The sequence below is a fragment of the Athene cunicularia genome (genome assembly GCF_003259725.1).
Source record: "Athene cunicularia isolate RWA chromosome 1 unlocalized genomic scaffold, athCun1 chr1_part2, whole genome shotgun sequence".
Classification (NCBI taxonomy): domain Eukaryota; kingdom Metazoa; phylum Chordata; class Aves; order Strigiformes; family Strigidae; genus Athene; species Athene cunicularia.
In genome coordinates this window covers 75,721,239-75,735,297 of record NW_020799092.1, presented here as the reverse complement: position 1 = coordinate 75,735,297, position 14,059 = coordinate 75,721,239, and the positions used below count along the sequence as shown (strand labels likewise).

Below are 14,059 nucleotides of genomic sequence, written 5' to 3'. Positions count from 1 at the left end.
TCAACTCTCCTCAGCATGGTAATGAATTCTGTTGAATGCAAGAGGAAATGCAGTCTGAGATTCTTGGGTTAAATAGTACTGTTTGAAATACAGTGTTTAGGATCTTCTCCACAAGGTTGCAAGAATGCAGCCTGGGCTTAGTAACCCCTTAATAAATTCTAATTTGTTAAGTGTCACTGGGTTACACAGAAAGAAAAGCTTGAAACTATGTTAGATTACCATCTGCCCAAATGTTGAAATTATTGTGAAATTCTGCTTAACAGGAAACTGGCCGTTTGCTCTCCTTGTTATTCTTTCATATGTTGCTGGGACATACTTGGAGTTCACTTGAAACGTCTCAAATTGCTTAACTGGAAGAAATTTAGCAATGAGAGCCTGTGTGAAGAACTAGCTGCAATGCCTCAGGATTTTACTTCAGGTTTTTTCTTTCCCCTCCTCAAAGTGAGGGACAAACAATCAGTATATGTTACTTCCAGCTGCTTTGACGTAGATGCTGTTTAAGGTTGAAGAGCTGGATTCTGAACATTTAAAACCAAAGCTGGTGTGAGTTTCCCAAATATTTTGTTCAATGTCAGACTAGACTCTAAATCTGGTAGGATTAATTTAGGGGAAAATCTCAACTCTTTTAACAATATGTGATGCTTCCTGCCAAATTAGCCAGGGCACCCTGGTTCACTCTATGTAGGACTAAAGAGAGTCACACCTGTAGGATTTGTGTTCATCTAAGGAATTGAAATTTGTCCTGCCCATGCTCTGCCAACCAAGTGTAACTCAGCCCCCAGCTAAACAAGATTAGCCTGAGCTAATAACCTTTACATCTGTCTGCAGGATACTAGTTTAGGAGCTTTATTCACATGATTCCATGCCTATGAAATCAAAATTTTTGCAGCTATTATCAAAAACCACAGATGCAATCTTAAGAGTCCTGTTCAACCTGAGATTCAGCTGAAAAGGGATACTCAATTATCCTAAATTCAGTAGTATGTTCCAGCCTAAATGTAAAGCTTTTTCAGTCTTGAAAATAATAATATTAAATAATGTGAAAAGCACTCTCCTTTAACGCAGAGAACTAGGAACTTCTTAAGGAGAACAACTTTTTATTTTAAATCTTGTTCTGCCTGAATTTTTATCAACTAAAATGTGCCCTTTGTACAACTCTGCTTAAAAAGCATTTAGTTGGACCAGGCCATTTACAGGAATCACTGAGAAATACTTTCCCTGGCTGGTCTAAATGGGTTCAGGAGCTCAGGGTTTCTGATTGGCTTTTTGAAATGAAACACACATTAGTGATGGAAAAGAGCTTAGTCAGATTGCTCGCTATAGGTGTCAAACTGATCTGTCAGGGCTATTGTAGCATCTTAGTTCAAGACAGATAAGGGTGACTTGCACTGTGTGCTCTCCAGGATTACCAAACTGCCAGGATTACCCCCTAACTCAGCAGTCATTGTGACGCCTGAGTTAGATGGTACCCCAAGGTGGCAAGAATCAGTGATAAGAGACTCAGGCATGATGATGACCTACCAAAGGATGTAGAACATGTGTTTGAAATGCACATAAACCCTTTTGGGGAAAGGAAAGAGGAGTACTGTGAGTACAGTCATTATTCTGAGGCATGGGATGATTTCCTCAAAAGCAACAGCAGGAGCTACTGTCACTGTAGACACATCAGTTCACAAAGGTAGAAAACTGACTGCTAGAGTTTGTTAAGATCAATTCTGTTTTTTGAGCTCCCATGAGACCCAAAAATCAGACTTGCAACTGCATTCAGGAGTCCTGAAGCAGTTCCTTGTGATCTGCCACCTGGGTGCAGTGAGGTTTGGAAGTAATCATGCTCTGGCCACCATGGGCAGGTGCCAACCCGCAGCTGAAATTGTGACAATTTGGCATTGACTATCCCAGCACCTGAGGTGATCAGCAGTGACTCATAGGAAGAGTTTTAGGGAACAACAATTCTATCACTACAAATGAGCCAGTGCTTATGCACTTCACTGGATCAGGGCCAAAGCGAAACTTGTAGTCTCACAGGCTATAAATCTGCTGGTGGCAGTAGACAGGACAGGTGTGGGAAATCTTCAGTCTGCGTTACAAGCATGCAACCTTTTAGAATTGACTTATTTCTTCAAAAACAAATCAGGAGTTCAAGAGTTCAGCCTTCACACAATGTATGCTGCCATGCACAACATACTATCTTTAAATCTCAGCAGCAAGACATTCACAACTGCATAGCTCCTCTGTTTCAGAGTAGCCACTTCTTTAAACAGCATTTCAACATCAACTAACTTCAAACACTGAAGCTAACTTCAGCTCTAAGAGAAGTCAGAACATTTGTCTCCATCTGCAGTTCCTCTGGCTGGCCCCAGGCTTGATTTGCCTCCCAGATTTTACACTGGTGATACGAATAACCACAAATCTCAGCAGGCAAAATCTTGACCATAATGACCCCATGTTGACTTCAGTAGCACCTGGATCTCACCCAGCACCTAAGACCATGTCAGTGCACATTAGAGGGGAGCTGCTGGACAGACATCCCTGGAGATGCTGTCTTCTCCTAGACCATGGAGGGTCAGGGTAGCATTCTTCTACTTTCCTCCAAGAACAGGCTTTAAACTCCACTAATATGGCCAATTGTTTTCCCATCAAAGCACATTTACAAATTAAGATCCCTGGCAGTGTCAGGAAGTCGTTATTACGACACCACTTGTCTGCCTGACTTGGATGTAAGGATATCCCCTTCCCCTTCAAACCACTGTGATCCACAGGTGAAAAGGACTAAGAGCCAACTGTTTTAATGGGGATGGTGACGATGCCACACCAATGTGGAGGAAGCAGTTAAGACCATGTGTTGAGGTATCTTCTGTGTTCTCAGACAAGACTTCTCATTTCTCTGTGGCCTAGAGAAATGCACTGTGATAAACTCAATCATTCCTTTTACGAGGGACATCAAACAGGTTTTAGCAGATGGATGCTTTCCACCAGCTATTTCCACTTCTGATCTGGAAACAGATACTTGCAGATAAAACGGTTTCAGTCCTATTACCCTAAGTCATCTGATCCCATTCTGTTCTGTGTTTCATAGACTGAATGTACACTTTCTGGGTGTCTTTTCATCATGTCCAAAATATTCTGAGAAATATTACTCTTCTTTATAGCAAAACCAATGCAAGATGTGGTTTATCACAGGTTTTAATGGCAAAGCTCTGCTTGGTCCAGTTCTTCTGGGCTAAGCACTTGGCAGCGCATTGAATACCAAACTGAAAAGTAAAACAGCTGTGGGCACTCCAGTACCCTCTAAATAAACATTACTGATAGCTAGGTTATTCCAAATCGGATGGACCTGAAAAATGGAGCAAGACTGGGCTTGTGTTTCTGTGGTCAGATGCATGACAGGATTTTGCAAGTTGATTAGGGTTTTGAGAAATGATAAGGCAGATCTTCAACTTCCTTTTAGCAAGGGTTACCTTATGTCATCTCCAGTTCCACAATAGGCAGGCAATTATTTGCAATGCATTGCTCCTTTTCACTGATTTGTCTCAGTTTTAGCTGGCTATAAGTTCCAGTCCACCAGAAGGCAGAATCTACCTGTTATTCACAGCCTCCTATGGTGCAGAGTATCATTACAGTCTTCTCTCAGTCTATCTCAGTGCTGACAAAATTAAAACACCTCTTTAGGCTCATCTGGCAATTCAACCTCACTGCCCATTCACATCTTGTTTTCTTCTCTGAAACTAATTTCAATGGATATTGTCATCCTCCAGCTGAACTCACGTTTAGGTCAGCAAAAGTAATATATGGAGTATGTGAAATTTTTAGTTCTCCTGAGCTTCAGGTGAGGAACTTCCATGTTTTCCCATGAAGTATTGAACAGCTATCTGATGTTTGGTTGCTACTAATGTGTAACTGACAGATACTGTCAACTTAAATGAAAATTCTTGGGCATTTCATTAACAGTCTTCTGAAACACTAAGCATGGTCACCTCTTTGAATTTCTTACAGCAAATCTGACGATTTGGCTCAAGGGATAGCGGAAGTTCAACAAAACCAATTATCTAAATTGTCATTTTGAGAACTCTGTCCAAATTCAACTGAAATATCAATTAGTGATGGAATTTTAATGTTGCTTCTGGCTGGATCTGTGATATAACAGTGATTGTAGAGTCATTTCCTTAGTAATTTCCTTCCAAAGACTAGTCTATTTCCTGAACTTCCTGGGCATATAAAGAGATTTGTCAACAACACAGTCACAAACAATGCTGTTTGCAAGGCATGCTCTGGTCAAAGGCTGTGTTTTGTGAAGAAATGATTTTAAGAAACATGATGTCTGTGTTAGCAATGCATTCCTGTTGCTATACAGCAACTACTGAGTCACATCACTCACACAGTGATTTTACCAGATTCACTCTCACAGCACACAATGGCAAAAACTTTTTAAGTTCACCTACCTTGAAAAATCTCCCTTTGCCTCCTGTAAAATGAGGAAGAAAAATTAAAAATATATCATTAAAAATAGGAAAAAAAAATTAAGAAAATGTCTGTTCCATTTGCAAAATTCATTTAGCAGCAATTTCCTGTTGTAATTGATTCCTCATGTATTCTTTGGAACCAGTATCTAATGTCAAGTACCATGATACATGCAGTGAGCTGGGCAGATTACCGAACAAAAGGTTTGCCTAATACAGGGCCAGAGGATTCCTCATTCTGCTAGTGAATACCCAAGAAGCTGCAAGGATTATGCTAGCAAATAAGTAATTTTTTGGGTCAATGGGGATGCTACATTACTAGAAGTCTCAGTGATTGCTGCCTCTGAGACTGCAACTCCCCTGACTCTTTCTACAAGTATGCTGGTTATTTTCTAGTAACTAGACTTTCAGAAAGCTAGCTCACTGTCACCTTTGAAGGGGGTGCAAGACACAGGTTTCTCTAACTCCTTGCTGGGTGTTTGGGGGAGTATTTAGCTCCCTTACTTATATATCTAGGTATTTCTATATATTACCATCACAGCCTGATGCTGAAGGGCCAGGTAATGTTCCACTCCTGTAGTTAGATTAGTACCTGAGTCTTCCTGCATATCTGGCAAACCCTCAAAATCTCATGAGTCCCCTCCTCAATAGATGTAATACACATTTTTCATTTTCCATAGGCAATATGCATTTCATATGATGCATGCTAAAGCACCTCATTTGCCATCAGCCACACAGAAAGCACAGTGCAAGAATGTAATTTATGCAGTGAGGGAGTTTCCACTGCCAAGAGGACTGAGTTTTGCATTCAGGTCTTTTGTCTTTACATCCATTCATCCACCCGCAAAACCTGTCAGTCCATGTCCAGTGGTGTTTCAGTCCTGAGGCTGGGGTAAAGTTCAGAGCTTTGGTGGTACTTCAATTTGTTCTGGTAACACAATAATTTGAAATAAGGCTGCAGACTAAATCACTTGAGTTCTGACAGTCCTTTTCTATCATCTTCCTATTTCCCTCCGAGTGAACTGAAGGGCAGACAAGCCCTCCTCTGGTTCACAGGAAGGAGTCCTCGAGCGTATCATGATTATGGTTCAACACAGAGCAAAACCCAAAGGATATGCCCTGGCCTGCACAGGGATGATCATACTGAATTTTAAAAACAATTTTGTAGGGCATATTCTTCATACTTCAGTTCTTTGACCTAAATGCTGCAGTGAGAAGTAGAACAAAAGATCCCTCTTGTTTTGCTTGGATCCTGTCATAAACACGGGTTGTAGTAATTTCTGGTTGCAGACAGCAGAGGTGTGGTTTGTTTTGACTGTTTTCATTAAGTTACACATCAAACTACTACAGGAATATGCGTAACATCCTGTGTTTGTGACAAGAAACAATCACAGCAACAAGGGTTAGAGTGGCATATCTGGATCTGGCTGTACAATTACTAAGCTCTCAAGTTATTCATTAGGATGAGCAGACAATAGATTCATAACCCTATTGCTGCTTCTCACAATGAGCCTGTTGTTTGATGTGTATTCCCCCAACAGCCAATATGCAATTTCTATAATGTGCTTTTAATTGAGTCCCCCATCCTGACTCTCTGGCTCCATTTTTGTTACATAAAATGATTTTAATGAAGATTCAAATCCCTATGTGTTAATTGCTTCTTTAACATGGGAAGTGCCATAGAAATGCAATGCATTGTTATTTATTAGTGCAGTCTGATGAGATGGCTTGTCTGTTCGCATGGCTCCTCATAGTTTCAGGGCTGATGGGAAAAAAAATTAAAGCTACATTGTATAAAAGGGGAACAAGGATCATCTGACAATTAGCTCTGATCTGCTCCCACAGTCATTCTCCTAAAAAGAGATCTTTTACAAAAACCACCTCCACTACCCTGAAAAGATTCCTCTTTGGGAACCAGAGATTTAGCAAATTCTCTGACCCTTTCCCTCTTCCCAAAAAGCAGGACTTTCAAAGACACTTTTTTTTTTTTTTTCCCGGAAAAGTTTTTTTGAAAGTCTTTAAGCCGTTCTGAGCACATCGAGAAACAGACAGTTGCATATGTAGAAGCTTATGGATCTCCAAGTTGCATATGTAGATCAGAGGGTCAAGCTCCATTGACAAAATGAATGCAAATAAAGTCACTGGAGAAGAACCCACTGCATACGGACTTCACCTAGGAAATTGCATTCATCACTTAGATTTTCTCTGGCTTTACATCATACCCCAGGGTCTTGGATATCTGTGTCAGTGCAAACATAATATACATTTATGTATGCAAAATGTTGGGCAGTTGTATCTGCTCCATGCGTGGAGAGGTCTGGTTTGAGAGCCTTCTGTACTTATTTTGTGCTGGCATAAATGACGAAAACTGTATAAAGACATCTTTCTCCTGCAACTGGGCAAACCCTACACTTCCATAGAGCCATTTTGGATTTAGCAAATAAAAAGATTTAATGCAACATGAGGAAGCACGAAGTGATAGAAGACAGGTGCTTACCTGCAAGATGTATGCAGCCAGTTCAAACACCACTTCACTGTCAACCTCAATGAGTTCCTTGACAGGTGAAGAAAACAAGAAAGAAAAAGAGGTGAGCCTGAGCCCCTGTAAAGATGTGCATCTTCTCCTGCACAGTGAAGCATGCAGTGCCAGTTTTCTCCCCTGGCTGGGCTTCAAAGCATTCCCTGTGATCCTGGAGACCAAAGTGAGGGAGAACCTGCCCACTCAGATGTGCAGAAAGCCAAACATTCAGTGTAATGGCTTGGTAAATGAAGCATAACTGGATGTAGCATGAAGGGATTCCTTGGGAGGAGGGAGGAGAAGGCAGGTGGAAAGGGGAAGATCAGGGTAATTTTTATTTTCTTGTGTGATTTAGTGAAAGGTAGTCTGGGAATTTTTTTCTCCCCCAAACATCACCTGTGCTCAGGGGAACACAACCTTGTCCTTGGCTCACAGAAGCAAAGAAATGAGAAAATTTGTCTTCACTGAGGTTGTTTCAAAGCCCCCGCAGATCTCCTCTCTCCCTTGCCCAGGGTAAACTCACAGGAAAAAGAGCCATACTCCCTCTTGCAGGATGGGAGCTCTGGCTTCACCCCCATGAGCACTGGGGCTGGGGGTGCTTTGAGAATGAGCTGTGACAGCAAATCTTATGGTCACATGAAGGACACCAATGGTCCCATGAGATCCTCTTGTGTCCTTCTGCTGTGCCTGACACAGCAGTAACAGAACCAAGGGGTGCTGGCACTGCTCCATCTGCATGTGTGGGATGTAGACTCAGCATCAAAGATGCCTGGGATGGGAGGCATGAGTGTTAATCTTGTGGCCAAGTGTGCTCTCCCTGATACTCTGGTCCCTGGTTTGGGGAAAATAGTGGGCTTTTACTGAGATACTGTTGAGGCCTCTATTCTGCAACTAAAACTCCTATGTTGTCTCCTACATACGTGGCCCTGTAAACTGGGTCATTGTTAAGCTCACTCCTGTGGTGGCTTTTCTGTTGTATTTATTTAAGCTGCTGTTTTTAATATTTTATTTCATCTGGCAAGAAACGAGTGATCTAAATATAGATCACTGTTGTGATCCACGCTCCAGCCAAGTCATGGCCACACCTCATTTACAAGCCACAATCGCTGCGTTGGCTTGTCTCTGGCAAAATCAAAAACAAAGGGAACAAAACACAGGATAATATCCAGGTGTCCTTGGCTTTCACCAGTGCCAGCTTTTTAAAATAAGCATTTCCTTCACCTCCTTCATAACAACTCCTTGGGGAGTGAAGACCAGCTCTGCTACAGGCGATAAACACACCTTCCCCTGTTCAGCTAAACTGCCTGATTCACGCAGGCACCTGCACTAACGATGTGCTTATGCCAAGGGAAGCAGCTGGTGCAAGATGTCGATTCAGCTGCAGGCTGGGCTGGGCTGGGGCAGTCAGACATATCCTACAGAATGGGACAATGTAGAGTAGAACCAGTACCTAGTCTTCCTCCCATCTTGAAGCACCAGGCATCGCATGGACAAACCAGACTCTGAAACCGTATGTCAAAGTTATGGCAAGTCTGTGCTAGTAGGTAAAGTGGGCCAGAGCCTGTTCTCTGGCCCTAAGGGTACGAGGCACAGTATGGCTCATGACTAGACACTCTTCCTCCCTCCCCCAGTCCCAGATGGGGTTACCTCAGCTGTACTGCCGTTGGGAACAGGTGCTCATCCCTGAAGAGTGCCCAAGCAAAGCTTGGGACAGGGCTAGTTGGCACAGGCCAAAACCCATGCCAGAATATGGTAGTAATTAAAGAGTCTGATCAAGGGACAGCGTCTGACACCAAGCCCTGTCTTGTTTGGTGGCTTGGCCTTTCTGGACAACAGTGGCTTGCTGGTCCTGTGTTTGAGGGTGTGTGTCCATGAATGTCTCATTATACAGCAAGGTGGGCGAGGAGGAGTGGTGGGCACAGCCAGAGGAGTACAGCACCTAATGCAGAGCCAGCTGGTGACCCAGTGGACCTGCAGCCCCAAGCTAAACAGGCCTCAGTTTTATTCTTTCCCAACTTGAGCAGCCCTGTGCATGGGGATATCTGAGGGTGGGTGTCTGGAGAATCAATGGGGGAAGGTCTGCAGTGCTAGCATAGTGTTATGAACTACAATTATATCAAACACAGGATGGTCTTTCTGGGCTGTGAGGGAGCCTGGGGTGAAGGTATCCACGGGAAATCCAAGAAGGAAACTTTTGGTGCAACCAGGAAGCTTTCAAGATCTGGGAGCATACAACACCACCCGCTAGCTGCAGGGATAATCACTGGCTGTGCTTAGACACTGAATCCTCCTTTCTGCACCTCGAGGGATCCTCAGAATCACAGAATCATCAAGGTTGGAAAAGGCCTTGAAGATCATCCTGTCCAGCCATTAACCCAACATTGACAGTTCCCAACTACACCAGATTCCTCAGCGCTAAGTTGACCCAACTTTTAAGCCCCTCCAGGGATGGGGACTCCACCACCTCCCTGGGCAGCCCATTCCAACATCTAACAACCCCTTCTGGAAAGAAATGCTTCCTGATATCCAGTCTAAACCTTCCCTGGTGCAACTTGAGGCCATTCCCTCTTGTCCTATCGCTTGTTACTTGGTTAAAGAGATTCATCTCCAGCTCTCTGCACCCTCCTGTCAGGGAGCTGTAGAGGGCGATGAGGTCTCCCCTCAGCCTCCTTTTCTCCAGCCTAAACCCCCCCAGTTCCCTCAGCCGCTCCTCGTACGACCTGTGCTCCAGACCCTGCACCAGCTCCGTTGCCCTTCTCTGGACATGCTTGAGTAATTAAAATGCATGCTGGCTGGGTGCTTGCCCTGTGTCTTAGCAGAGACTTTGCACCCAACTTTCAAATTCAGCACCTTGTTTAATAGCACAGCATGGCTTACTGTGACTGGGAAGTCAAATGGGGAAGGACCCACAGGGGAGACTGAGAATCCAGCAAGGCTGTTTTTGAATAGAGATGGCAGTCAGCTTGAATAGTGCAAAGTAATGGTTTCAGGAGAGGTCAGACAAAAATAGGCCAACCTAGATCTGCAGGCACTTTTTTTCTTTTTCTCTTCTTCTTATTAAGCCTTCCCCCAAAAAAGAACAACAGTGTAAGTTTTTCCTGGCAATACTTCAAAAAGGAACTTTCCCCAGGAACGAAAACGTGATGCTCACAGAGCTTGCTGCTGGAGAGGGCTGACTAAGCACATCTAATTGCAGCCTTGCCGGAGAGCAAAGCTCTGCACAGCTCAGCTCAGCAGCTCTGCCTCTTTCCTGAGCACTGGAAAAAAGGCATTTTCTGGTTTCTATCCTGCATCTTAGGAGATGCAAAGTTAGTCCCTGCATTTTAGGACATGCAGATGTCAGGAAGTGATGCTCCAGATTCAGTGTAAGCTAGTCAGCTTAGCAGGTCACAAACCTGCTGAGGGTTGTGGCGTGGCGGTACAATCAGTCCCTGACTACACATGTCTTTTCTACCGCTTTCTCCCTGGCAGATGGAGGTGAGTCACGGGGCACTGGCCTCTGCCAGCAGAGAGGGAGGTAGAAGGGATCCTCCCAGGGAATCCCAGCTGCTGAAAAACCTCTCCCAGTCCAACACATCAAGTCGCCTATCCAGCCTGCCTGGCTGAGTCTACACGCAGCCAGCCTCCACCTCGGTGGGTTCTGGGCCTGCTTCATTATTTTTTGGGCCCTGCCTTTCACTTGTACGGTTGGCTTGCGGCACTGGAGGGATCAGCTTCGCAGCTCTGGCACGGGCACTCCGGCGGGGAAGTAGAGGCCGTGCCAGGGCACCCTTATCTCTGGCACACAGAGTGCCTCGCAAGGAGCAGCTGAGTTACAGTGCCGTGACAGCAGGCTGGTGTTTTCAGTAGCCTACCAAACAGGTCTATTTCTGGTACAAAAAACATTTCTCAGTGCACGGCCTGTTCCTGTACAAAGCTATCTTCAGTATATCCCCACAAGCACCCTTACCGCCCCACACGCACATACACCCACAAACTCACTCCCCCAGTCTCACCGACTCCATCAGTCACACACAGGTAGTCATACGCATCCCTACCGCACTTACACACACTCATGCACAAACTCTTCGGTCCCACATGCATGCAGCCACACACCCCTCACACACTCAGCCCTCCATGCCCACCCCCACGCTTGCACTCACGCCACCTCACTCACTCACACTTCCTCACAGACTCTCACACACGGACAGTCCCACAGACACACGCACGCACTTACCCCCTCACAGACACACGCACCTACCCCCTCACAGACTCACCCCCTCACAGACTCTCCCGCCCCGCCGCTTAACCCAGAAGATGGCGCCCGCACCGCGGCCCGCACGGCCACTGCCGCCCTCTTCGGGCGGGAACCCCTAACGACATCCCTCAGCCCAGAGCCGGCCTCCCTCAGCGTTTTTTTAACACAAACCCAAACATTTCCTTCTAAATACAAGACAGTTTATAATTTTAGCAATTGCAGATTCCCTCCTGCCAACCACAGGAGTTACCTCCAGGGGCGTTTTCCCTCAGAACCTCTCTCCAACAGGGAAGCTGCTGCCAAGCGCCGGGGTGGTTTGAGACAGAAGAGTGAGGGAGGAAGGGTGGGAGGAGGAGGAGGAGAAGGTCGTATCTCAAAGTCAGGTGTGACTAATGTAGATTTGGGGGCAGAGAATGCAGACCCAGGTGTCTCAGCCCACCCCAGTGCCACCCAGAGCTCCCCAAGTCCTTACCTTATAGATGCAGGACTTGGCATTCAAGAAAAACAGCTCAATGGTGGCATTGTCCTTTAGATAGGAGATGCTTTCAATGTAGAACCTGAAAGGGAAAGCAAGAGAGGTGAGACACAAGGGGGAACTAGGGCAAAACATAAAAATGCACTCATTACCTGAAAAATGTGGTCAATGGAGTCATGATGAGTATACTAAAAAAAAAAGTTTCTTGGATTATGGCAGACTGGGGTGGTGAAAGAGGCTTTTGCATGCTCCAGGACACAATCAGTCACTATCACCCAAGCCATACCAAAGGAACTGGATCATCAAGTGAATGATTTAGTTTCTAAACAATCCCTTGTTTTGCTTTTGAACTTCAAATAGGTGGTTTTCTGTTTGATGGTACACTTCCGTTCATTCTCCATCACATTTTGGCATTTTTTTTTTCACTCCTTTAGCTAACTTGCCCATTTTTGTGCTGTTAACCTGCATCTTGTAAAATATTCATCAATGGAAATCCAATTCTGGTTTCACTCCCTGTCCCTCAGCTCTGCATAAGGCAAATTTTATTAAGGCTTCTTTACATATTTTAGCAGCTAGCACATAGCAGCTATTGTCACAGAGCAAGAAACCAGCAGTAGTTAAGGACCTTGTACAATTTACCAGTACCGTGAGTAGCAATGCTGGGGATGACTGGGAATACCAATGATCTAATTTTTTTTTTTGAGCTGAAATGACTTCTCAGAACTCAGTAGAAAGCTGACCAGCCCAAACTCTTGGTGTGAGGAAAAACACACTCTCTTGCATTGCCTGATTACCCCAAATATTTGCAATTATATTGAAAGTCCATGATTTGTCTTGAATTTATTCTGTACTCCATGTCCTGCCTACTTTGAAGATTTGATCCTTTGGCCGTGAACTCCATAAGAGTTTTGCCACAGGCTTGAACCGACTCTAGCCCTTAATTCTGCCTTGTGACCTTTTGGGGGGAAAAAAGCTGAGGATACTGTCAAAGTTAATGACTGATCGTTACATGATTTGTGTTCCTGTAGTGCCAGAGAAAGCCTGGATAGGTTCAGCAAATGATTAAGGTGAATTTTGCTTTTACTTTGTGATTTAAGTAAGGAAAAAAAAATCTGCCTACCCTGTTTTATAGTCATCTTTAAGTTGCAGTACAGTGACAGCAATGTTCCTTACATAAATTCCAGTACTATCGTGCCTTGTCAGAGCCAATAAGAATAGGGAAGGTGGCAGGGAAATGCTGTCTGCATGAAGAACTTAAAAAAAGCAGATACCTTAGAAATCTGCGTTGAGATGTGGGGTCCAGTTACAGAGAAACCTTACTCCCTGTCTCGGAGTGGAGCTGAGAGACCTGCTGATGCTCTGGGGCTTCACACAAGCACTGGAGGGCTTGTCCATGTTGAGCTCTTTGCAGAATGCAGGGCCTTAAATGTAACTGCTCAGGGGTAAAGGTCAAAGCTTTGTAGTGCTCCTAAGTGTCTTCTGAAGACTTCAAAACAGTTTATTTCCTGACAGATACAACCAATTAAGTGCTTACTAGAGTGAGAGAAACATTTTGAGCTCTTCTTATTCCTCTGCTGACGTGCTTCTGCTATTATCCCTCCTTCCTCTCAGGAAAAGTTCAAATCAGAAATAAAAGCCCAAATAAAAAAAAAAAAACCAAAACAACCCACGTTTGAATGTAGGATCACGAAGCACATAATTTAAACTTTTTCTTAATTTGTTTTCTGGTTTCCACTGGTTTTCACCTCCTGTGCTTGAAACTGTCTCTCTTTTTTTGGCAAATAAAAATACACGTCTTTAGAAATGCAAAAAAAAGATGCTGCATTAAAAAAGGAACCATCTTACTAGATCTGCTCTCTGAGTGCAGCTGGCTTTCCATCTGCTGAATTCATGGAGAAAAATGATAATTTTACACCTTCTATGATTCTTGAAGAACCTTCTCTGCTTATCACCACTATCAGTGCTCTCTAAGTTATGACGGTAGGATCATTAATTCCAGGGTCAGAAGAAAACAGGAGCATTCATTTAATTTTTGAATTCCAGTGAAGGATAGCCAAAATGCTTTTTGTTTCATCAGATCAGATGATACCATCCTCATCATCACTAGAGGGCGATATTGTGTTTCTTAAGGCTGCAAGGCTCTTTCTCAAGGTTTTCCACATAGGCACACACAGAGATCATTTTCTATACAAAATTGAGTGTCTCAGAGCACAGAGCTTGCACATGATACTTCATCTTCACAAAGAAAACCCAATTCTCAAGTGATCTCCAGAGTGGAGAGTGTGCTGGGGAGCTACTGGCTCTCACACATGCACCCAGACAAATGCAAAACATGTGCACCAGGAAATTGGTGCTACTTAAAAGAAAACAGA

General features: G+C 44.1%; 1 protein-coding gene across 6 annotated transcripts in view; it reads right to left on the bottom strand.

Moving 5' to 3' along the window:
• Window positions 1-14,059, bottom strand: part of FRMD4A (FERM domain containing 4A) — a 377,723-nt gene that overhangs the window by 68,592 nt on the left and 295,072 nt on the right. For all 6 annotated transcript variants that reach the window (XM_026841093.1, XM_026841094.1, XM_026841095.1 and 3 more), the window contains 3 exons: window positions 11,685-11,769; window positions 6,955-7,011; window positions 4,440-4,462 (listed from right to left, as the gene is read on the bottom strand). In XM_026841093.1, coding sequence (XP_026696894.1) covers window positions 4,440-4,462; window positions 6,955-7,011; window positions 11,685-11,769 — 165 coding nt within the window. The remainder of the gene's footprint in view (window positions 1-4,439; window positions 4,463-6,954; window positions 7,012-11,684; window positions 11,770-14,059) is intronic.